A 26,289-nucleotide genomic window follows, 5' to 3' on the forward strand; every position below is an offset into this window, starting at 1 on the left:
ACCTAGTTATTTACTGCAAACTTGAAAACAATCACTCGGTGCTTGGATGCCTTATTATGAATAATTATTACTTTAAAACAAATTGCAATGTTAGAAAGATATTAAATATTATTCCAGATAGAACATAACAATGAAAACTATATCAATTAAATGATATATTAAAAATCAGTAGCCCCCAAAAAGTCTGTTACTAATTAAATTAGTTTATTTTAAATAGGATTAAAAAAACATTATTTGTAATTTTTATATATAAATTTTCATTACTATTTGTTATGTATGAGAGGTCTAACATTTTAAAATGATAGACTTGAAATTTTTCATTTAAGTTATTGTAGAGAAATGGCTAATTTTATATAAGACTTACTTCCTAAAATCTGGATAGAATGCTATTCTCAGAAGTACTAGGAAGAGCTCCACCTGCAGATTAAAGTTACAAAAGGTAGTTGAAAATAGTTGGCATGTTTGACTAACTCGTAGGCTTTATTTCTAATACAGATATATGAGAAGTACATTATTTTATCATTATTTTTTTCTATAAGCTAGAAAGTATTTTAAATTTATATATAAGTATATTTTTATGGGAAAGCTTTTTTTCTTTTTTATGTTTTTCTTATTTCTTTTTATGTTTTTTAATTATGGAAAATTATTTTTTGTATAGTGAAATGAACAGAACTTAGTATATGATTTGTTGAATTTTTACAATGCATAAACCTTTATAACCACCACTCAACAACATGTAGATCATTTCTGTCTCCCACAGAAACTTCCCTTGGAAACTACTGCCTTGATTTTACTCAACATAGATCAATATCAATTGTTCTTGAGCTATATGTGTTCTTTTCTTTCTTTTTTTTAAAAATGGTTTATTTTATTTTATTACATTTATTCGGGTGACATTGGTTAATAGTATCATATAGTTTTCAAGTGTACATTTCTTTGATATATGACCTGTGTATTGGATGTGTGTCCACCACCAAGTCAAATCATCTTCTGTCACTGTATATTTGAAACCTTTTATTTTCTATCTCCCTACCCCCTTCCCTCTAGTTTCAGTTTTATATCCCACATATGAGTGAAATCATGATTCTTAGCTTTTTCTGAATGATTTATTTAGCTTAGCATAATATTCTCAAGGTCCATCCATCCATGTTAAATTGTTTAAAATATTACAATTAGTAGAAAATATGTCTCCTTTTTCCTCTAGTGACCTCCCCTGTCCTTCCTCTACCCCCTCTATCTCCTCTCCTCCCACGCATGCCCTCACCCTCCTAATGTCTTTGTCCATTGGTTATGCTTATAAGGATGCATACAAGCCCTTTGGTTGATCTCTTACCCCTCACTAACCCTCCCCTGCCTTCCCACTGAAGCTTGACAGTCTGTTTGATGCTTCTTTTTCTCTGTATCTATTTTTGTTCATTATGTTATGATGTTCATTATATTCCACAAATGAGTGAGATCATGTGATGTTTATCATTCTCTGTTTTGTTTTTTTAATCAGGGCCTCTAGTACATCAGTAATTACCCTAAGTGTAGCAGATTGGATAAACAAAACAAAACAAAAGAAAAAAACAAAAAACAGTGGGGGCTGGGTGGGGGGTAATTGGGGAGCAAGGACACATATGTAATACCTTAATCAATAAAGAAAAAACACACAACACATATGTAATACCTTAATCAATAAAGAAAAAACACACAACACATATGTAATACCTTAATCAATAAAGAAAAAATCACACAACACATATGTAATACCTTAATCAATAAAGAAAAAACAACAATGTGCTGCCTTCAACAACATCTAATTTTGAAAGGTTTATAAAAATTTGCCATGTCATAGGAAAGATGCTCTCTCTGTATTGTAACCTAAACAATACATTAATAAAATAAAGCAACCACTCTTGATAAGTTTCTGTTTTACAAATTAATCTGACTTTAATTCTTATTATTTCTAATGTTTTAAATTACAGTACAGTAAATAAATATTGGTTTTACTATTTTTATTTTTTATATATTTATAACTGATAGTAAAACATATTTAATATAGTGACAAAATATTTTGAAGATCATCGAACAGTCATAATATCCCCCATTGACTATGAAGATTGCTTTGCATAGATTCAGCTGTACAGTTTATGGTATCACACATTTAGTTCTGTTTCATTATTTCCACTTTCTCTGCTGAAATTGCCCATTTGCTTTCCAATTATAACTGTTTTTCATTGTCAAATAAAATATTTATAATAGCTTTTTAAAATTATTTTATTCTAATCTCTTATCCTATAATTTTCCTATTGAACACTTTTTCTTCTTGACTATTAGTCACATTTCTGTTACTAATAATTTCTCTATCTGCATAGTAAATTTTAAACTCATATTAAATATTATTAGCGATCCTTTTCAAAAATTCTGGATTTTGTTGGCTTCTTTTTGGAGAGTGTGGCTTTTATTCTGAAATATCATTAAATTCTTTTTTTTTATTCTCCCTCTCCCTCTCTGTCATTTTGAATCCCTGAGAAGTCCAAATTCTTTTTTCTTTCTTATAGAATTTTCCCCAAACATTAGATCCAGGACCTTTTGAGAATTTTAACTTAAGGTTTTTAGTTAGTTAGTTTTTTTGTTTGTACAAGCATTGTCCTTAAAAAGAGGAATGGTTTCAAGTAGGATTTGATTGCAGTCAGCATTGGTGACACTTGTTCATCAATCAGCATTGGTCATCCTTTCTTCGTGGAATTTTTGCATGAGTCCATGCATATATGCATTTATTTATTATTTTTAATTTATAAGTCTTTATTGTTCAGATTATTACAATTGTTTCTCCTTTTTTTCCCCCCATAGCTCCCCTCCACCTGGTCCCCGCCTCACCGTCTTCCCTAACCCCTCCCCTGCTGTCCTCATCCATAGGTATATGATTTTTGTCCAGTCTCTTCCCGTACCCCCCATGCAGATACCCCTTTCCCCTGAGAATTATCAATCTCCTCCAGTTTATGCCCCTGATTCTATTATATTCACCAGTTTATTCTGTTCCTCAGATTTTTAATTCACTTGACTTTTAGATTCACTTGTTGATAGATATGTATTTGTTGTTCATAATTTTTATCTTTACTTTTTTCTTCTTTTTCCTCTTTTTAAATAACACCTTTTAGCATTTCATACAATACTGGTTTGGTGGTGCTGTATTCCTTTAGCTTTTTCTGATCTGTGAAGCTCTTTATCTGCCTTTCAATTTTGAATGATAACTTTGCTGGGTAGAATAATCATGGTTGTAAGTTCTTGCTATTCATCACTTTGAATATTTCTTGCCACTCCCGTCCAGCCTGCATAGTTTCTATTGACAAATCAGCTGATAATCATATGGGTGCTTCCTTGTAGGTAACTAACTGTTTTTCTCTTGCTGCTTGTAAGATTCTCTCTTTGTCTTTTGCTCTTGGCATTTTAATTATGATGTGTCTTGGTGTGGTCCTCTTTGGATTCCTTTTGTGTGGGGTTCTGTGCACTTCCTGGACTTGTAAGTCTATTTTTTTCACCAGGTGGGGGAAGTTTTCTGTCATAATTTCTTCAAATAGGTTTCCAGTGTCTTGCTCTTTCTCTTCTGACACTCCCATAATTCTGATGTTGGTACCCTTGAAGTTGTCCCAGAGGCTCCTTACACTATCTTCAACTTTCTGGATTCTCTTCTCTTTTTGCTTCTCCGGAGGAGTATCCTTTGCCTCTTTGTATTCCAAATCTTTGACTTGATTCTTGCATTCCTCTAGTCTTCTGTTGGGTCTCTGTATAATTTTTTTATTTTTTATTTCAGTCAGTGTATGCTTAATTTCTAGTTGGTCCTTTTTCATACCCTCAGGGGTCTCATGAAGTTTATCGGCCTTTTCTAGGAAATTCTTGAAAAACATTATAACCATGGTTTTGAACTCTATATCCAGTCTTTTCTTCTCCTCCATTTCTTTTGTTTGAGATCTTTGTTCTTGACTCCTTATTTTCACTGCTTCTCTGAGTTGGTAGGGTAGCTTTGTGGGCCTGGGTGTCCTATATGGTTCAATGGGTCAGCCTCCCAGTTACCTGATGTGGACACTCTTGGTGTACCCCTTTGTGGACTCTGTGTACACCCTTGTTGTAGTTAAGTCTTGGTTGTTGTTGGTGTCACTGGGGGGAATTGACCTCCAGGCCAATAGGCTGTGAGGACCCGTTGTGTCTATAATGGAAGAATTGCTGTGCTGGAGACACGTTTATGGGGGAAGACTTGTTCCAGTAGGGCTTTGGTATTCTCCGAGTCTGCTTTTTGAATGTGTCCCTTATGAGAGTAGGTAAAATTTGGTGTCATCTCACACCAACCACTAGATACACTAGTTTCTGGATCTCCAATGGGGTGAAGTTCAGCTACTGTCTGAAGCCACCTGCAGGAACTACAGCAAGAACTACCGTTTTCTCCTCTTTGCTTGGGATTTGGAGGTTTTGGAGCTGGAACTGCCGTTTATTTCATTAAGCTGCCACAATACAGGCTATTTATATGCAAAAGCAGCTGTGTGGAGCCTGGGTGGGTTTGTAGAATGTGTGGAGTGGGCCTTAGGGCAGGGCGGGGTCTCAGAACTTCACTAGTCTGGGGTGTGGCAAACAGCAATGGCTGCCATTAGCCATCTGTGCCTTCCTGCATTTCGAAGTCCCAGCATCATCATGCTCCAGCACAGTAAACAATGATTGCTGTGCGCACCTCTGCAAAAATGTCACCCTCACTTTCGGGCTTGATGGCCGATAGACCAGCTTCTCCCCGCAGGAATCCGGGTCCCTCCTATGTGCCCAGAAACTGGATTTCAAAGTGGTCGGGAGCTTGTTTCCCTTTGAGTTGAAGAAAGGCCAAAAGCTGCATGCCCAGTCCCTCGCCACCAGCTCGATTCACGTGCCTCCGGACCTAGGCTTTCAGCTTTCCAGAGCTCGTGCGCCTTTCTCTCTCAGCTAGTTTTCCCATGGCTCTGGGTGATAGACGTTTTGTCTTTTAGTTATAGTTTTGAAATTCTTGTGCAAGGCGGCAGATTAGTTGTTTACCTTTGCCACCATCTTGGTTTCTCTCTATTTATTAATTTTTTTCACTTATTTATTTACAAATATTTCTTAAATATCAATGTGTGCTAGATATTATTGTCATACTTGCAATTTTTATTATCTTTTCCTATTTTACTTCACTATTAACTACTGAGTTTATCATCTGATGTTCTGACACAATAAACATTCCTTTTAAATATTCTTTCACTCTCATAATTTCAAAATGTATATATATATATATTTAATTAAATTATTTTTTCCTGACTTATTATCTTAACCTGAGCTTCTCCTCCTAAGACATCTCTATCCATGCTAACAAAATATGAAGTACATTTTACTTACTCATTTCTATCCTCAAGTGAAATCCTACAAATCAATATGTCTTTCTTATTTCACCATCAATATTAATGGCTCAATTTAGTCTCCAGATGTTAATGCAATGGTTTTAATAGAAAATTAACACTACTATGTAATTGCTCCCCTAAGAACTACTTCATATGAACTATTTTAAATCAAAGTTGTCATTTGTTATATTCTCATGAGATAATTTGCTATATACAGTAGTCAAACTAATCACTCTGTAAAATAAATTAACTCATTTAACCTCCAAATAGGATACATATAAACCATTTTCCTTATAGTGTTCTCAATAAAAGACTTTTCCCACAAGAAATTTTACTGAGATACTTTATAAATAAGTTCTGTGTTCACTAATACTTAGCTTAAAATTAATGTCATTGACCTAGTCAATGTAGTTTGATGGGGTATCATCCTCTGCACCAAATAGTTGCCAGTCCTATTCCCAGTCAGGGCGCACGCCCAGGTTGCCAGTCCTATTCCCAGGCAGGGTGCACGCCCAGGTTGTGGGCTCAATCCCAGGTAGGCTGCATGCAGGAATCAGCCAATCAACGTTTAGCTGCTATCACATTGATGTTTCTCTCTCTCCTGCTTTACTTTCTCTCTAAAAATCAATTTTAAAAATCTTAAAAAAAAACACACAAAACAACCCAATATTATTATAGCTTTTCTTCATAGAATTTTGGGTCCCTAATTGTCTGTGTCTACATATACTGGGACAGGCATGTTGGCTTCTTTTTTAGAGAATCACAGTCCTCCTCATAATAGACACGTTCTCAATTGCCTTTAATGCAAATTGATATGTTAATGTGGTTTAATTTGTCATACTAATTAGTGTGCCAATCCATATCTCAGCTTTGTAGTATTACCTAAAATAATGTTTATGCAGCATATTTTGGTAAATACTATTCCAGCTACTCCAAAAATTCATCTCTGGATTAAGCCGGAGTACCTGAGAGAAGTATACCTGAATTAAATAATTAAAACTTCTGAAAAAATGGTTTAACAAAAATGTATCTGATAATTATGATGCCCACCCACACTAAGAGCTGTTATAAGAAAGACCTAAGTTAAACCTTATTTACCATGTAAGGATGTTGTTGAAGACATGTTCAGTAAGTTACATGATACCCTGTTTATGTGATTTGGGGAGGAGAAATATATCTTTGATCTCAGTACCAGAGATGGTTGCATTTTTCTTGACTATTTAATTTGTCTTTATTGCCACAGAGATCTATGATGTTGGTTTTGAAATATTATTTGCTGGAACACTCAGAGCTAAACCATAAAATACTTCTGGAATGTATATGGCATATCTATTTTACCTATTGACTAAATTCTTGGGTTCATTCTATTTGTTGTATTCCTATTTCCTCTATGTAAATAAATCATCACATTCTGCCAATATTCTTTTGCTTATTCCTAATTATTCTTTGTCATCATTGTAACCTGCATGATGCTATGCATATATACAATACCTAAGCAGTTTATGTCAACCTTACTTTTTTTCTTATAGATAGCTATCTGGAGGCTCAGTCTTTCCTTTAAGTTTATGCTTTACCAATTAAATAGTCATCTAAACTTATTTCTCAAACTGCCAGTGCCTTTCAATAATACCATACTTCATGGCCTGCCTTTTCTTTTTACTTCCTTAGACTTTCTTTTCTCCAGTCTACTACAAACATTTTGTTTCCCCTTATATATCTCTTGTCATATTCAATCTACTTAAACATCTTTTCTGTCACATCTCTACTAATCTTCAATTGTTCTTTCAAGTTGTAGCTACTATATTTTCTCCTTCCATTGAGCCTTTCCTCTTTGCATCACCTATTTGTACTGGTTTCTATCAGTTAAATTTACTTTTAAAATGTGTATGAAAAAGAATCTGATACACTAAGACACAACTTGCCCATATCACTCAATTTGAATGTCCAATAAATGCTGATAATAAAATTTAAGTTAATGCAAAATTTATATGTACAATAGTATGGTAAAATTTTCTTTGCATTCAACCTTGTAGGAGTTTATATTTTTATATTTATCCATACTACGTTAGTGTTAGAAACTGTACTTTTATTTATATATGCTCAAATTATATACTTGTTCCTTGTGTTTCTAAAAGAGTTGTAAATTATTTAAAATTATTAGAGATAAAAATATTCTTAATAAGTTAAGAAAGATTATGTTGATACTTTTATAAGTTTTAAAATTTCTAGATACCTATTTTACTTAAAAGAGATTGTATCTGTGCTGGAAGATAAAAATATATAGTCATAAATAAAGAATTAAGGAAACTTGGTTTCCCATGTTAGTATACTTAACAAAATCAGCAAGAAGTCAATAAAGCTATCATCAGAATTCTGTGATAAAGGTTGATAATTTCTAATAGTTGATATTTAGAAGTTTAGGGAATAATTACTTTTTACATACATTTTCATACTCTAAGTTGAATTTATTAAGTAGTCACTAAAGCTGACATGCATTTAAACCTGTAACAAATTGTACTTACACAGATACACATACTTTTATTTAAATCAGGATGAAAGAACTTCACCGATAAGAATAATTTATGAATAAAAATATAATTTACGGAATACCTTGGCAGTGAATGTTGATCGCTTCATCACAGTTCAGTCATGTTTAGAAAATCTAAGCAAGCTGCGTGATTACTCCAGGAAGCATGGCATGATGTGTTCAAATTAATACCATCTGTGGATAGAAAAAGTTTGAGGTTTTTAGTCATTCTTAAAGAATGGAAATCTGATTCTCCATGCTAAAATGAGTGTAATCCTTTTTGTATCTGTAATTCAATAGGGCAGTCGCTTTGAAATAGACTGGTTCAATACACAGTTCATCAAAAGAGAAGATACTGGATATAAATGAGGGTTACTGCTGGTCATTTATGAGTGCCTGTATGGTAGCCTTGTTACAAAGAATGGTGCATGAGTTATACTATATATTTGGCCTCAGATTAGATTCAATTTCTTATCATTCTTTTAAATACATTTGATTGGAAAATGTGGACAAAGTTTCTTACTACATGAAAACCAAAGGGCTGTTTCAATGGAGCATAATCTAATCACACAGTCGACACTTACTGAGTGCCCATGTGCCAGACACTGGGGCTCTGTTCAAGTTCATCACTGTACCTGACACGTGGAAGGCAACTGCAATTGTTGTTACTCTTTTGTAGCTAGATTAAAAATAAACAGTTCTTGCACAGACCCTGTTTCTTTGTCAAGTTAAAATACTATCCTATTTAGACCATGACTTCTTTGTAACACTTTTTTTTTTTTTTTTTTTTTTTTTTTTTGGAAAATGCTGGAGTCTATGGGTCAATATTAACCTGCTGAAAATCTTTTTACTGGGCAAGAAAGTTTAAAGTATTTCTTTTTTTAAAATCTTAACTTTGAAGGGGGAAGTTCCATCTACAACCATGGGCATCCAGTCTTGCTGAAATGGGGAAAGGGTAGCCCTCTTTTTTCTTTAGTTTATTGGATATCTAATGCACCCCTCTTCCTTCCTCATGTTATTGGCCCAATAAATGCTAGGCCATGGGAATTGAAATGTAGAATGGGTGCTTGGTGGTGCCTAGGCCATACTCCCTGGTTCTCTTGGGGAAAGAGCAGATTCTATGGTCTTAATGCAAACGAAGAGTCAACCTAAAACTCCTCAATTATCCCACTGCACTTAGAATAAAACTAAAACTCTTGAATCTAGTCTAGAAGGCTCAACATTTTCTGATTTTTGGCCTACTTCTCCAACTTCCTATCTTCCTATCTACATCCTTATCGGTCCAATAGCCTTTTTTAGATGTTTCCAAAGTGCCACACTCTTTTCTTCCTTAGAATCTTAACACATTCTATTGTTTTTCTCCTGGAAGCTACATCTGATCTATCAGATCTCTGGTCAAATAATAATTGATCATAATTTTTTTCTGACCATCTGTCTAAATCAAATCCCTATTATACCCTCTTATTCATTTGTTCATACATTAAAAAATATTTATTAAATGCCTTCATTTTTGCAAGCATTAATATAGACCTTCAGGGACAAAATCTAATAGGTAGATGCGCACTTGTGTGTGTGTACATATAGTTGTTCAGTATTTTTTATAGAAATTAATATGGAAGCAAAATCTTTTTAGATCTTTAGTATAAATGGAGTGAAGCAGAGATGACAATAGGATTATTCCTATTTGAGGTGGGTTTTCAGGATAGATCTAGGATTTATAGGAAAATAGATATCAATTCAAAATAATGAAGGGTGAACAAATTAATAGAGCTATCCTGAAATAAATTTTAAAATAAAGCCCTTCAAGATTTTGAGTTGCCCTTAGCTCTCTATATTTAAGCAAAGGCTAGGTAAGTATAGATTGGTCACTTTGTGGAGGGAAGTTGAATTGGTTTTCTGTTGTATATCACAAGTTATCACAAAATTGGAAACTTAAAATGACATGGATTTATTCACACACAGTTCTGTAGGTCAGGTATGTGGGCATGCTGTGCCTAGATTCCCTACTCAGGGTCTCACAGCTGAAACCAAGGTGCAGTCAGCTGTACTTTTAGGTGGAGCTCAGGCCCTCTTTTAAGCTCATGTGGCTGTGGCAGAATTCAGTTCCTTAGAGCTACCGGACTGAGATCACCATTTCCTGGCTGGTGCTTAGCCAAAGGCTACTCTCAGTGACTAGAGATATCCTCAACTCTTCTACACAGCCAACAGTGGAGAAGCTTTTGTGCACTGAATATATATTTTTGCTTTATATATCTTACTTTTCTCTCTCATAACTAGCCAAAGAAAACTCTGTGCTTTTATAGGACTCACATTATAAAATCAGGCCCACTGAATAATCTCTCCCTATTTTGAAGTAAACTTATTTGAATTCTTAATTACAACAGCAAGATTTCATCATATCAGTACGTATGTCAGTGTTTGGTAGAAACACTGGAAGAAGCCAATAATCTTAGGGGACATTTGCCTTCATAAAGGTCAGACATAAAAAGACAAGTTGACCAAGATTATCTCTAAGCTTCTTTAAATTCTGATTCTCTAATCTTCTAATTCATTTGCCTGTTCTATAGATGCAACCACCAAAATAGATCTAAAACTTGACTACCATATTGTTTCTTCTTTCCTGAACAAATCAAATGGTCTATGAATTTGTTCATTTTCCTCTTGTGCAATTGCCAAATTGGACTTGATAAAATAGACTTTTGAACATCTTATTCTGACAACTTTCCATTGCCTGACAAGCTATTTGCAAGTCCCACAGAAAAAGTATGTCCCTAGACCATTATGCAATCTTTCTATTTGTAATTGCCAATATGAATTATGAACTATGGTCTCATTTGGCTTAGATCGCATTACTCCCTAGAATCTCTACCTTTATAATCAATGAAATCCCATCTCACATGCTGCCTTGTCTCTTAAAACTTATCCAGAATCCCCAAGCCAGTCATGTTTCTCTGCTTTGTGTTAAAATATCTTGAAAATGTGTCTTTTCTTCAAGTAATTGAGTTCAAACTTAGTGGCTGAGGAATTTGACTGAATTATGGGAATTCTACTTTTTAGCCAATTCAAAATTTCTTCTACAAAGGTAATTTATTTTTTCTTAAAAAATAGCTTTTCTTGAATTGTTTTCCCACATAACTAAAGAAAGAACAGGAAGGTATTTTAAGGAATGTTCTGTTTGCAATGCTCCTTTAAACATTGTTGTCTTAAATGCAGTGATATTTGATGACAAATATTAATATTTGAAAACAGAGTAATTAAATCTGGTCAATTTAATGCAATGGCTGTAGTAATCTCCTACTTGTTTTCCATTGCTTTAGACTTTCTTGTCTTTTCCAGAGTTAGGCAAATATGCAAGCAATCTGTCTGTAGATAATTCAGTAAAAATTTAAGAGGAAATCTAAAATTTCAACTCATGTCTAAACCTCTCTTCAGAACACCAAACTCATGAAACTACTATTTCACATCTTCTTCTGGATATCTAATAAGCCTTTCAAAGTAAGCATACTCAAAATCAATTCTCAATCTTTCTTCCCAAAGCTTACTCTTGCCAGTTATCCCCTTCTCGGTTAATAGCGACTTCATATTTATTTTGCTTAGTCCAAAGACCTTAGCATTTCCCTCTACTCCTCTCTTTCTCTCACATACCACAGGTCACACATCAACAAATCCCATTAGCGCTCCTTTAAATTATATTTAGAATCGCAATACTTCCTGTCATTGTTACCACTACAGTCTGGTCTAGGCCATTATGATCTCCTATGTTGAGTTTACAATAGCCTCCTAATAATTCTCCCTCTTCTCACCTTTGTATCCCTTAGTCTATTCATAACACAGCAGCTTGAGTGATTCCATGAAAACATGTTAAAGCCTGTCACTTTTCAATCCAGATTAAAGTCATAATGACTTACAACATTGTACATAATCTAGCTTTCAGTGTTTTTTTCCTCTTAGACTTTGACTCCTAGGAGACACACTATCTTCTATGTTATTCTTCAATTATACCAAGCATGGTTCCAACCTAGGGTCCTTCATAATGCATTTTTTTCTGCTGGGATGATCTTTTTCCACCTTTATCAGGAACATCATGTTTTCTAATCAGTGAGGCCTTCTCTAACGACTCAATTAAAATTTCAATATCCTCGTAATTCTTTTTTTTTTTTGCTTCCTTATTTTTTATTCCTCCACAACACAAATCATCATCAAAAGTACTATATGTAGTACTTATTTATACTTTTATTGTATACTAGAGGCCCAGTGCATGAAAACTGAGCATGGATAGGGTCCCTAGGCCTGGCCAGCTATTAGGGCCAATTGGACCCTCCTTCCCCAGCTGCTGGCTGCCAGCTGCTGGCTATCAGCTGTTGGCCAAAGCCTTCTCTTGTTCTGCACCACCCCCTGGTGGTCAACACATGTCATAGTGAGCGATCAAACTCCCAGTCTCTTGATCCAACTCCCACGGGGACATTTTGTATATATACAAAATGTATACACACACACACACACACACACACACACACACACACACACGAGGCCCAGTGTGCAATTGAACGTGCATGAGGAGGCACCCTGCCTCCTGCCATATGAGGAGGCACCCCGCAGGCCACCAAGAGAGTCAGGCTGGACCACCACTGTGGGTGGCCTGGACCTGTCCTGATTTCTACCCCAGGCCCTTCCTACCCCCTGCCTGTGTCTGCTCCAGGCTGCCAGAGCTGCTCCAGGCCCCAGTCTCTGTCTTCGTCTCCACTCCTGGCTTCACCTGAGCAAGCAATCTTCTCTTCTCTGGTCATGACTCATGACAGAGCCCCGACCTAATTTGCATATTTCCTCTTTATATAGATAAAGCTCCTTAATGTAAATTACACAAGGATAGGGACTTTAATTTATTTTCTTCATAATAAAGAACCTACAGTATCACTTGGAACAAATTGGGTACTCATTTGTATTTATTAAAAGTTAAATTCATATGATATGTTTAGGAATGAGTGAGTTTTCTATTTATTAATTGTCTTATTTTTAAGTTTGCATATAGTTTTTATGAGTTTTTCCATTTCCATACAAGTCATTGCTATTCATTCTATCTCAGACTTTTGAGCAAAACTCCTTACATATAGGCATGGTTGAAGGACGTACCCATACCACTTAGTATATTGTTCTTTCATATTTCTAACCACAACATGCTTATATTTCTTATCCAATAAATGGCTATTTAAAAAAAGACATAAACCTATGTATCTTTAATCCCTAAACAGGCTCAGGGCCTGGCACATGGTATAAATATAGCAAACCAATAATAAATATGAAATCTAATAAGTGAGTTCAAGTAGGAGCATGTATTTTAGTTAATATACAAATGTCTTAGTCTGAGAATTAATATCAGTATGCTGGATGATATTCTAGAAATAGTTTTGTTAATTCTAAATTATACAAGATAAAATAACTAATTATGAATTCATTTAATAATCTTATTTTAAATTATTTTATACTCAACATTTACTATATATAAGATGCCCTTGTGTCTGTCGAGACATTTCAATGTAGAATGTCTTTCTTAGGAACTGAATATTAAAATACTCAGAAGGACATAGGACTATATGTGCATACAAGTTTTTTTGTACCAGTGCTTGTATAGATGAAGCAAGGTTTATGTTGTAAATGAAATAGGGAGCAAAACTAGAAATAAAAATAATCACAATTATTTTGTCTTCCACCTCTTTGAACCTGTGGTCTCTGAAGCATTAGCTTAATATTTAAACTAAGGGCAATTGTAATACAACACTTTATTATGCCACTAGTTACATTATAAGTAGTATTTTTTTAATATCATCTTTTACTTCTATTAACAAAATGTTCAGTAATTCCAATGACTTTGTATTTTTTTCTCTTTAATTTTTAGTTCCCAGTGTTCCCACAAATATTTCTTTTTCTGATATTCAATCAACTAGTGCAACATTAACATGGATGAGACCTGACACTATTTTTGGTTACTTCCAAAATTACAAGATTACCACTCAACTTCGGGCTCAAAATTGCAGAGAATGGGATTCTGAAGAATGTATCGAATATCAAAAAATTCAATACCTCTATGAAGCTGACCTAACTGAAGAGACAGTGTATGGCTTAAAGAAATTTAGATGGTACAGATTCCAAGTGGCTGCCAGCACCAATGCTGGCTATGGCAATGCTTCAAGTTGGATATCTGCACAAACCCTGCCTGGCCGTAAGTCTTGTCCTGTATAGGTACATATATTTTTGCAATCAAGAAAAAGTTCTTTAATTGGTTTTCTATAGAAAGTACTCAAAGTGTAGCTAAAGATTGCTCTTACAAGCTAAATTTTATATTTTAAAACTAACTTCCTTACTTGCTGTGACAACATCATTAACGTTTAAGTAAATCATGGTTTTCATACAAAGTGTGTGTGTGTGTGTGTGTATATGTGTGTGTGTGTGTGTGTGTATAGAATAATCTGCAGATGTGAATACCCACGTCCCATGTGGTTCAGAGTTCAAGCTCTGGAAGAGGGTCCACACACAAATGAAAGAAATGAGACAAGAAATAATTTTGAAATACTGGGGGACAAAGGGGAGCCCAATTCAAGAGGAAGAACTCCACTTGGGCTCCAGGCTTGCCATCCTTTTGTTCAATTTGGGATACACCTATAGCCCTTATGCAGGTAATTTCCAGTAACAGGCAGACTATTTTATCAATAAGGATTTACATGACTGTCTGGTAGGGAAGTTGCTTCAGTTACCATTGTCTGGACTAAACGGTGGTTGTAAAGCCCTGACCTTTGCCAGAGCTCAAGGGTCACCAGCATTCTGGGATCCTGGTCCAAATCTCTCTACTAGTGAAGACAATAGACAGTTTCCCATATACAGAAAGGAATAATTTTTTTTGTCAGTGCCTGTTTTCAAACGGATGACCATTCTGGTCCAGGCACTGCTGACAATGCAAAGCAATGGAACCACAAACATCAATAATAATTTCATTTGGTATTTTTGTGCCCTCAATTTGTCCACTGTTGCTGGTTTTGTACAGTAAATTTTTCTTTCATGTATCTCCATAAAAAATTTTGTGGCACTTTAGGACAAATTTTCTTTGAACAAAGCTTAGTCAGGCTTCACCCATTATTTCAAATCAGTTAAACCTAAAAAGGAGTGAAAATTAAGTGAGTTATCAACTGTTAAGGTGTGGATTTATTTTTGGTAACTATATATATATATATATATATATATATATATATGAATAAGAGTATATATTATATACATATATATGTATCTATGCATGTGCTATATATCATTATATATATCACACACACTGATTTCTGTTACAGTTTATATCTATGTGTTAATTTCTATTTAATTAAATAGTGTAAAAATCACTGAACATAAAAATTACTGAGTTAGTACACAAACTAACTCAAGTAATAACACATTTACTTTTAATTTAATTGAATACCAATGGCAAATTTATTTCTGTCATTAGGGTTTTCTCAGACTTTCAGAGTTGTGTCACAGAGTCTTATATTACAACAAAACATTACTGCTATCTCTTGTGGTCTCATTAGACTATAGTAATTGATATCAAGAATCCTTTGTCCATGCCTACATTTTCTCCTCAAAGGTTTTACAACCTTTTCATTGTCTCTCTCCCTTCCCCTCCCCCTTCCTCTCTTCCCCTTCCTCTCTCCCCCTTCCTCTCTCCCCCTTCCTTTCTCCCTCTCCCTCTCCCTCTCCCTCTCCCTCTCCCTCTCCCTCTCCCTCTCCTTCTTTCCCTCTCTCTTCTTCTTCTCATCCTTCTCTCTCTCTCCCTCTTTCTCTCTCCCTCCTAGACAGATCTGTCTTCTAAAAGCTTTTTAGTGTATGCTTTTCACCTGAAGAAAGTTCTGACACAAAGAAGTACCTAGGGTCTGACTTCCAACTTGAGCTGGGGAAAAGGGAAAAATACAGAGAAGAAACAAAATAACTTCTCAAAATTGTTCTGTCATCTATACGTATTTCAGGACTTCTGCATTCAAGTAAACACTCTTTAAATGTTTTTCCAGAGAAATCACTAAGAGTGGGTAAAGATTGTTCTTGCAACTTTAGTTCAATATTTAAAAAAACTAACTTGTTACCCTACTTGTTTAGATATTAACCATTATTAAATAAGTGTTTCTTTTACTTATCATGAACACTATCCACACTAATAAAAGAATAAGATGCAAATTAACAATACCTTTGTGATGCCCACCAGCCAATCAGGAGTGAGTATGCAAATTTAACCCAACAAATATGCTGGGTTATTTTGCATATGCAAGCACTGAGCAGCCAGGGACAAGGTGGGACGCAGGCATTCTGCACTGCCCAGCTGCTCTGGCCTCTGGGCATCTTGGGAAGGCAGAAAGGCGGCTCTGGGCCAGAGTGAAAAGGTGACTTAAGCCGGAGTGAAGGCAGTGCTGGTAACCAGGAGAAGGAAGGCCCATTCTTGCACGAATCTCATGCATCGGGACTCTATAATCTACATATAATTATGGTGGCTACCATACAAAACAAATAAATTGTAAATCAAATTCTGCTCTGAGAGAAGACTACACTGTCTTTGGAATGCCTTTCACCATCTCACACAAACCCTCCATAATATGGGGACCTTATGTTACCATCCAAAAAGAGTACCTATTAGTAGAGTAACACACACAGATTTTCAGTGATAAGTGGATGCTGTTATAGTCCTTTATTGACAGCGAAATAAGCTTTGATCTAGAGGTTTTATTTTCTAGGGCACTAAGTGCATCTTTTGTTTCTATTCCCCAAAGTACCTGGCATAATGTTTGTATAGTAAGTGTCCAACAAATGTTTGTTAATGCAATTCAATATTTGAGATAGAATCTAGACAAGTCAGCCTTCAACACAATTGTCCAAGCTCTCCTCTTTGTAGCACTTTGACTTTTGGTTTCTGTGAAATCTACCCTTCTGGTTTATTTCATACCTCTCTGGTAGCTCCTTCTAAGCCTCCTTTGCTCATCCTCTTTTTCTTTGACTCTAAGTTTTGGAGTCCCAAGAGATCTATGCTTGGCACCTTGCTTTTTGCCTTTATTCCATTGTGATTAAGAGAAAATGAAAAGATTTATATACAGGATGGGGAAAAGTAGGTTTATAACTAATTATTGTATTATTTTCCTATGGAAAATAATACAATAATTAGTAAACAATAATACAAGAAAAAACTGTTTGCATACTCATGACTGGAAACCTACTTTTTCCCTACCCTGTATTTCAGAATTTGTAACAATAGATATAATTTTTCTTAATATTTTCAAACTTACTAGTTTTTCATTTGAATATTCATATGTGGGTGAGAATAGTACATTATTTTAGTTGTATAAGTCAGGAAAATTAGTTGATTATTCTTCTTTTAGTTTCAAGAATTGAGGGGACATTTTTTTCTAATATTTGAATTTCATAGTACTGCAGTAAAAAAAAAAAGTTGTATTTGTTATATTAAGCCAAGAAGAGATAATCTAAGATTACATTTGATATAAAAGACAAAAAGACACTACATATATTATTGCAAGATAATATATATATATATATATATATATATATATATATATATATATATGGTAAATTAACATATAGTATAGGAATCAAAAATTAGAACAGTCAAGCAATAAAAATCTTGAAAGCAGTGATGTTTTTAAAATTAAATGTATGAAATGCAGACTAAACAAGAAAAGTATAGCCATTTGCAAACATTAGAAATAATCTGGAGGAAGATAATTAGTAAGTTTTATATTTCTTATCTTTGGTTTTTTAAAAATAGTCATTTTATAATATACCAGGGGCCCAGTACACAAAATTCTTGCACTCAGGGGGGGGGGGGGTCAGGTCCCTCAGCCTGGCCTGCACCTCTCACCGTCAGGAAGCCCACAGGATATATCCAACTGATGGCTTAGGTCAGTTTGGTTCTAAGCTGTCAGTTGGACATCCTTAGTGCAGCCATGGAGACAGGAGAAGCTCCCACCACCACCATTGTGCTTGCCAGCTGGTGAGCCAGGTTTCTGGCTGAGGGCCCTCCCCTTGTGGGAGCGCCCTGACCACCAGGTGCAGCTCCTGCATTGAGCATCTGACCCCTGGAGGTCAGTGTGCATGATAGTGACCAGCTGTTTGCCATTTGGACAATTTTCATATTATCCTTTTATTATATAAGATGAGAAGATAAAATTATGAAAGTGAACAACTTATTTGAATAATAGAAAGGACAAAACAATAATATAAGTTGGTAAAAACTACTATTTCTGATATGTACATTTTATTATAATAACATCAAATTGTGTCCAAGCTCTTAGCAAAATAGAACCTCTTATTAAAACCTATGACTTCTGAATAAGGAGACAACAATTGATGGATAGTTTGAACTGGAATTATTCACTTTGAATAACTCAAATAAAGGACAACCTAGTTTGGGTAATAGATATTATTTTAAAATGTTCTGAAATTGCTTGTAAAATTAGAAAATATGTTGTATATACTCTTTCTGAACTAGTAAAAAAGAAAATGTAAATTAAAATCCAGAGAGCAGAGTTGGATTGCAAGCTGAGGATTAAATTGGTTTACTTGCTGAATCTGAATCTATCACTGTACACTAGAGTGAATAAAGAAACTGTATTCAGCCAACACAAGCTAACATTTCTTTCTCCCACATACTCTGATCTAGATCATTGAAGCCAAATTGCTATTATCCTTAAGTCATCTGTGTAATAACCATAACTCTCTACATCATGCTGAGTGCATATTGATAACAAGCACAGAAATTACAAATGACAGAAATATTTAACTTGCAATATTAAAATCTTGCAGATCATTTTACTAATCTATTATTTTTTTTTATTAACACTATTCTCAAAAGCAATTTGAGTTGAGTAGAGGGAGGAATATAGACTGGAAAAACTGCTAAGTATCCCTGTGGTGCACAATAGGTACTTAAAATGTTGAGGAAATGTATAACTTTAAAAGAGTATGGGTGTGAAATTAGAATGGAATGAATTGAGACTCTTCATAATGTGCATCTCCTATGGACCACCAGGACTGGAAGACAGCAAGGAAGGAAAATTCCTGGGGTAACACTTAGGTTGTGAAAACCACAGGATACCGTACTCATGAGGAATTTTAACTACCCAAACATCTGTTAGGTTAAAAAAATTCAACAAAACATGCCTCATCAAAGAAGTTTCCAAGGAATGCAACTTTATTATCTAAAAAGAAGAAAAAACAAATAGAGGACAAAGTATGGAATAGCATTTTTTAAAATAAGCAGTTGTTAATGAGTTTCAATTAATGTGATGAATGCTATCATAATAGAAGTAGATATTAACCTTTCTGTAAAGAAGCAAATATATGATGGTTAGCCATAAATAAATAAGAAGCCATAGTCTAAGACATAAAGAAACCTATTTGATTTACCAGTAGTTCATTTTTATAATAGACTTTATCTTGCTGCTACTAGAGGAAATGAATATAATTTATTCTACACATGAGGAAATTAGTTAGGAAAGTCTTCTCAGTTAATTTTCTGAGACTCACAAATGTGTAATTCAGACATGTCCTGGCTGGGAGCCCAGTTAGTTAGAGCATCATCGTGATGTGCCAAGGTTGAGGATTGGATCTCCCCCAGTCAAGGTACCTATAAGTATCAACCAATGAATGCATGGAATGATAAATGACAAATTGATCTCTCTCTCTCTCTCTCTCTCTCTCTCTCTCTCTCTCTCTCTCTCTCATCAACTTTTAAAAAGGATAATCTCTCTCTTCTAGACTTGTACATTAAAGTTACTAGTATGATTACTTAGGTTTCCACAGACATCTCAGACCCCATATTATCATTGCCCCTCCCCCACTATAAATCTTTTCCTGTCTCAGTGCATTGTATATTCATCTAACTGTTGAAATGAGCATTCTAAGAATAATTTTTAATTCTTTCTAGCAATCCTCACCCCCAAGTCCATATCTGAGTCCTTTTGAATTTACTTATTAAATACTTCTCAAATTTATTTTTTTCTGTTAAGGGTCTCTAAATCCAGATCTTTAAAATGCATATCTAGATTATTACAAAAGATATCTAAATGGTCTTTCTGTCTCCCATTTTATCTATCCCCATCTGAACTCAGCTTTTGAATATGCCTATACGACATACTATTCCTCTGCTTAAAAGCTTTGATAGTTTTATACTTTCTTGTTGTATAAAAATCATACTTTTTAGTATGCTGCTCAATGGCCTCCTTTATGACTTTGCTTATATTCCCTATATTTGCCTTGTTTTTTCTTCTTTGTGCTTCAGAATCTTTGATTTTTTTTTTCTTACTTTCCTTTTGGAGAGCAGCCTTTTCCATAAATTCCTCTCTCCATCTCATCTCCCAAAACTTGCTTGTGAAAATACTGACATGTATTGTCATAATTGCTTATTTCTCTCTCCTGTGGAATTCTGAGCTCCTTAAAGGCAGAAGTAATCACATGATCATGTCTTATATGTGTTTCTAACATCTAGACCTACTCAATGTCTAAATTTGGGCTGCTAAGTATGATTACAAAGAGAAGCTATTTGGATAAAATCATACTTTATAGGACATAATACTAACACATAAAATTAAACTTTTAATAAGTCATTCAACTATACATTTAATTCAAAAGAGCTATTGCCAGGTAATTAAATGAGTTTTTCAGAATTTAAATAAAAAACATTTGAAAGGCCATTACATAGGCTCATAGAACGTGTTTTTCAGTAAAATCACTAAAAATCAAAGGAAATTATATGAATTATCACTATATTATATTTTAAAACCAATATTATAGGAAGCTTGGTTAACCTAACAAAACAAAAGAAAAAAGAAGAAAAAAAGCTCTCCCTTTATAGCTAGCTGCATTTTATCATTTTTAAAAAAGGAATTCTTTCACTTTCTCATCTGAAACTTCAAATCTCATGTTGAATTGAATTTATTTTTAGTCTTCTGAGAATCTTCTTTCTCTTGGTTATGAGAGAAGTGTGCAATAGGCTTAAATCTTTGTGCTTTTGGTCATTGACCTCAGTTCAGGTCTGCCTCAGTACGAGGCCTTGGGTCTACAAAAATTCAGCTTCATTTTCTCCTACATTTACTAAGGGAGTGGGTAGAATTCTGAGTTGACTCTGCAAAACTCCAAATTCTGTAAATTCTATAGGATTACTATGCCTTGTGGTTTAGGTTACTTTCTGATTGGACCCAATAACTGAATTGAGAGACCTTGGCTGGATGGTTAAAAACCATAACAATAGCTATGCTTATTAATAGATGCTGATACTATTTATTCTAAGAACTTTACACATTTTGATTCATTTTTTGGGAAGAGCCTGAGATCTTAGAATGTGACTAGAACTTGGGCAAAGCCTCATGGTGGTATGAAAGTAAAAAGAGGTGGAGGGCTAAGTAGGATTACAAAGAGGATATAATCAAGTGAAATCATAATGCAGAGGAAATAATAGTAAGCATAAAAAATTAAACTATTTAATAAAGATTTGACTCTATATTAATGTCAATAAAGCTTTTGTAAGGTTGTTAAGCAAGTTTTCTAGAATATCAATACAATCTTTTGACATCCATTTTGTATAAGCAAACGGAATATCTTTTTCAGCAAAAGCACTAAAAGCTAACCAGTAAAGGACATTTTAAAGATTATCACTCTGTGATATTATTTGCTTTGGCAACTGGGACTAGGAAAGACCTTCAGAGCCCTAACCGGTTTGGCTCAGTGGATAGAGTGTTGGCCTGGGGACTTAAAGTTCTCAGGTTCGATTCCTGTCAAGGGCATGTACCTTGGTTGCAGGCACATCCCCAATAGGAGGTATGCAGGAGACAGCTGATCAATGTTTCTTTCATCAGTGTTTCTAACTCTCTATACCTCTCTGTAAAAAATCAATAAAATATTTTTTTAAAAGAAAGACCTGGAGATATTATATAAGTAAATAACACAAACATCTCCATTCCTAAACAAATGATGGAATTTTCCCTTACACAGATAACCCTAATCTACACTTTTGGTTTCTTTTCTCTTTTTTTATTTTACCCTTAATTCATTGCACCTGCATACAATGAATGGGTGGGCAAAATAGCAACATTTATCCTGGCCCTAACATTCCATATGTGATAGCCTTATCTGAATTATTTCAGGTTGTTCCTTCAGAAAGCTTCCAGGTGGAGCTAACAATGTTTTCCTATGTTCCTATGAAGCATGTTGCTCTGTTATCACTCTAAGAACTTTGTGAATGGGAGGGAGTGATAGGAGGAAGACAACTCTTTTAATTTATCCAGAATTAAAATAAATGAAAGGTGGGAAGAGTCTAATCTGTGGTGTGTCTGTTGGCTGGATTCATGTTCTTATGTTTATCACCAGCTGCCAAGCCCTCCTCCACTATTTCTCTAGGCTTCAGAGAGCAGTCAGTTAATCCCCTTTTCCAGCCTTTTTATAAGAGTTGTAATTATCGGTCAACTGATCTGAAGAGCAGCGCCACTACTTTTTCAAATGGTATGTTGGTATTGTAGAGAGATGGTTCTTATACCAAAGGCATTAGAATCATCAGGGGGGCTTGTTAAGACAGTGCTGGAGCCTCCCCAGGACTTATGATTCAGTAAGTCTGGGGCACGGCCTCAGAATTTGCTTTCTAATAACTTCCTAGGTATTGCTGCTGGACTGGAGGTCACAGTTTGATAACCACTGTTGTGGAATGTTGTTTTGTAAACTTGATGCAATTCCAAAAATGATCTTATCATATTCTAAAAATAATAGTAATAACATTTGAAAATGTTCAGTCTTACCTGGCATAGCTAGTATTGGAAATGGCATAGTTTTTTGGTTACTTTTTTTGTTTGTTTGTTTGTTTTGTGTGGTTTTTTTTTTCACCTTAAGCCAGTCTGAAATGAGTTGGAAAACTATTAATTAAGCATCAAAGAAGAAAGTCATACAATGAAGTCTAATGTTGGGATGTTCACAAATCACCCTTGGGACTTATCAAATAGACTAATGGACAGTTTTTTAGGCTTGTAATATTTGCTCTTTGTGATACCGTCTTGCTGTTGGGAAATCTAACTATAAAACTAAATTAAAGTCTTGTAAAGCAGTAGGAGATATTTGATACAACAACAGTAGTCTCCTATACAGGGCAATGAAATCACTGGGCTCTAGGGAAACATCTAACACCAGGGGAGGTCAGTGGACTAAATCAGTGTTTAATCAATGGGATGTGTCCCGAGATGCTCTGGGCCTACATAAATATGGTCAGTCTAATTGCTGAACTTCTTCAGGACCCTTGGTGCCCTGAATTATATAAGACTCGAGAAATATATCCAAACACCCAGCTGCATCTTTAGTCCTGAGAGACTTCTAAAACTCAAAACAAATTCTTCCAGGTGAATCAAAGCCAACTCACAATTTTAGAGGTCACTAACATTTGTGTAGTTGAAAAACAACTGAGTCCATGTAGTGGTGACCAGAACTAAGAATCTAGTGGTCCGGTGTACCAAATTCTGGAACTAAAATACCTTGAAGGGCAGGCCCTTTAAATAAGCTTTAAACTTAACTTGAACAAATGTGCAGACAATTTATATCATTAGTGCCCAGAGCTTAAGATTTTCTGTCCTTCAAGTGGCTGTCAAATCATTTATTTATTTGTATTTATTCTTGTAGGAAAGCCATTCTAGCATGGTGCACTAAAAACCATAGAGTATTTTCTACAACATTTTTCATCATTAAATTAAATTTACAGGGATCTGCAGAAGGTAAAGTTACTAATAAGTCTTTGAATGTGCTTATTCTGAAAGTGTAGTATTAGACACACCAAAATTTGATGGTCCTTAATCAAAGTGGCACAGACTTGGGGGCATTCAAACTTTTATATGGACTAGGCAAAATGATGGTCTATCCAGACTCACCACTCAGCTAACACACTTAGCATGAGGACACAGATGGATGGGAAAGATGACCCTGACCCACATAAGACCCACATTCCTGTGCAAGGATAGAAGCATGATAATCAGGAAATGATGGTTGTTAGTTACAGAAAATGCATTATTGTGAAAACCAGGGTGAAAGTGCTTATGAGAGGAAGTGATTGGATTATGGGGAATGAGAGAATAAGAATAGATCATTCTCACTGAGTAAATTGCTGTGATTTATAAGAGAAAGGGTATAGTGATATCTTGGCCCATTACTGACTAGATTCATTTCACAAACAATCCTAAATCAGAATGTGACAGTTTATGGGGAGACAAACAAAGTCTTCCAAGGATGCTTATATGTTACTAAGCTTTTAAACTGGCATATTTCAGCTCTCATACCTTTACTGCCATCAGCTTCTTTTATTTTGATTATTGATATTCATAACTGTAATTTTGTATACCCATTATTTGAATCTAATACTAATTTACTGTACACTGAGATAAGAGATGTAACATTGGAATTATTTTATTATGTATTTTTGAATTTTGATAAATTCCAAGAGAAAATTACCTAAAAGAAACTTGAAATATTATATACTTATAAGTATACTGTAATATTTAAATAATTTTAAAATAATTAGATATTACTTTATAATAGACTTGAACATATGGTGTTCTAAATATTTCTCTCAAATTATCCCTATGAATTAATAAAATTATCATTTTCATTGCAATATACAGATGAAATATATAGTATATGCAAATAACATATTCATATATCATCTCAGTTATGCATGTGTTTGCCTTTGTTTTTTAGTTCGGATTTAAGAGTTCTTATTCCATCATATTCTAGTCCTTCAAGTATACAAATTGTATAATATATTTGAATAGAAAGTTTTCACAAAGGATTCAACAAAGGAAACACTTGTAACAAAATAGGCAATTTCATTGACTTTACTGAAAATGCAAATGTTTAGAGTGATTGTTTCTTAAAAAGAAAGGAAGAGAGAAACTGGGAAAAAGTTCAAGAATTAGCATTAAAGCACATCTCAGCAAGGAGCTAAATACTTTGCCTTTTCATAATGATTGATTACTGTATAGACCTTAAAATATTTAGTACTATTAATGATTACTATGTGCCATGAATTTTTTTGAATGTTATTTTTCTCTCTGCTTTGCATGGGTAACAGACGCTCCCTGATGAGGGCTTTGATTGCTAGTATTTAAGGAATGATTACAGGCTTGACATTTTACTATGAAAGATTAGAAGTTAAATAAGGCATCATACTGCTTTCTGAGCTGGTCTATAGACATATTTGCAAAACTAGTCAAGGTTTTCCTTGGGAAATGATTTTGGATCTCTCCTTAGTTGAAACTCAAAGGACCCAGATTACAGAGCAGAGATGGTATGGACATATTTCCCTGGAAATATTTACAGCCACAAGCTACCATCAACATAGTCACAGAAAAATCTGGTCAACTTTCTTAGCCCCAGAAAATTCTCAGTAAATTGTCTGTGATGTCTGGGCAACAAATTGTACAGCTTTGTTTGCCTGTTAGAATGAGTTAGGTTTAAAAGTGTAGTCCTGACAGCCATTGAGTTGGTATACTCTATCAAGGTACATGAATCAGATAGATTCTAGACGAAGTCTTCCCTCTTTTGATCTAATTTATTTTGACCCATCTTTCTGATATGGGATAGATACCAAAGTCTACAGAGGCCCTGGTTATTTTAAAGACTTAAGCAGTGGCATCGAAGGCCCTACATGACTTGGCCCCCATTTTGTTTCCAGCTCTTGTTTGACTTACATAATTCCAGACTCACCAGGGAACTTGTTGTTCATAGAACACACCATGTGCACTCCTGTCTCAGGGTCTTTGCAGGATCCACTTCCCTTCCTGTGACACTATTTCTCCCTTACCTCCTTCCAGTCTTATTTAAATGTCATCTGCATGGAGAGGCATACCCTGACCACCATACTTAATGTGGCAACTTCCATCAGCATTCCCATTCCCAGTATCCTGCTTCATTGTTTGCAATAGTACATATCACTTCTTAACATGGGATATTTTTACTTATATATTGATTCAAATTTTTATACTATACTTAGATGTTATTTGTCTCCTCCCACTGACATAGAGGTTTCATGCTTCCCATCTCTTTGCTTCTCATCTCTATCTCAGCACCTCATAAGTGCCTAGCATATAGTATATATTCACTAATCAGTTGTGGGGTGAAGAAGAGCCATTAAATATTAGGAGCTCTATCAGTAGTTCTCAACCTTTCTAATGCCACAATCCTTTAATACAGTTCCTCATGTTGTGGTGATCCCCAACCATAAAATTATTTTCCTTGCTACTTCATAACTGTAATTTTGCTACTGTTATGATTTGTAATGTAAATATCTGTGTTTTCCGATGGTCTTAGGTGACCCTGCTAGTGGTT

At 34.7% G+C, this 26,289-nt stretch overlaps 1 protein-coding gene across 1 annotated transcript in view; it reads left to right on the plus strand.

Moving 5' to 3' along the window:
- PTPRQ (protein tyrosine phosphatase receptor type Q) overlaps positions 1-26,289 on the plus strand; it is a 248,128-nt gene that overhangs the window by 145,068 nt on the left and 76,771 nt on the right. The window contains exon 43 of the mRNA XM_036457041.2: positions 13,799-14,122. Within this exon, the coding sequence (XP_036312934.2) occupies positions 13,799-14,122 (324 nt within the window). The remainder of the gene's footprint in view (positions 1-13,798; positions 14,123-26,289) is intronic.

The sequence above is a fragment of the Pipistrellus kuhlii genome, unplaced genomic scaffold (assembly GCF_014108245.1).
Source record: "Pipistrellus kuhlii isolate mPipKuh1 unplaced genomic scaffold, mPipKuh1.p scaffold_m20_p_3, whole genome shotgun sequence".
NCBI classification, from domain to species: domain Eukaryota; kingdom Metazoa; phylum Chordata; class Mammalia; order Chiroptera; family Vespertilionidae; genus Pipistrellus; species Pipistrellus kuhlii.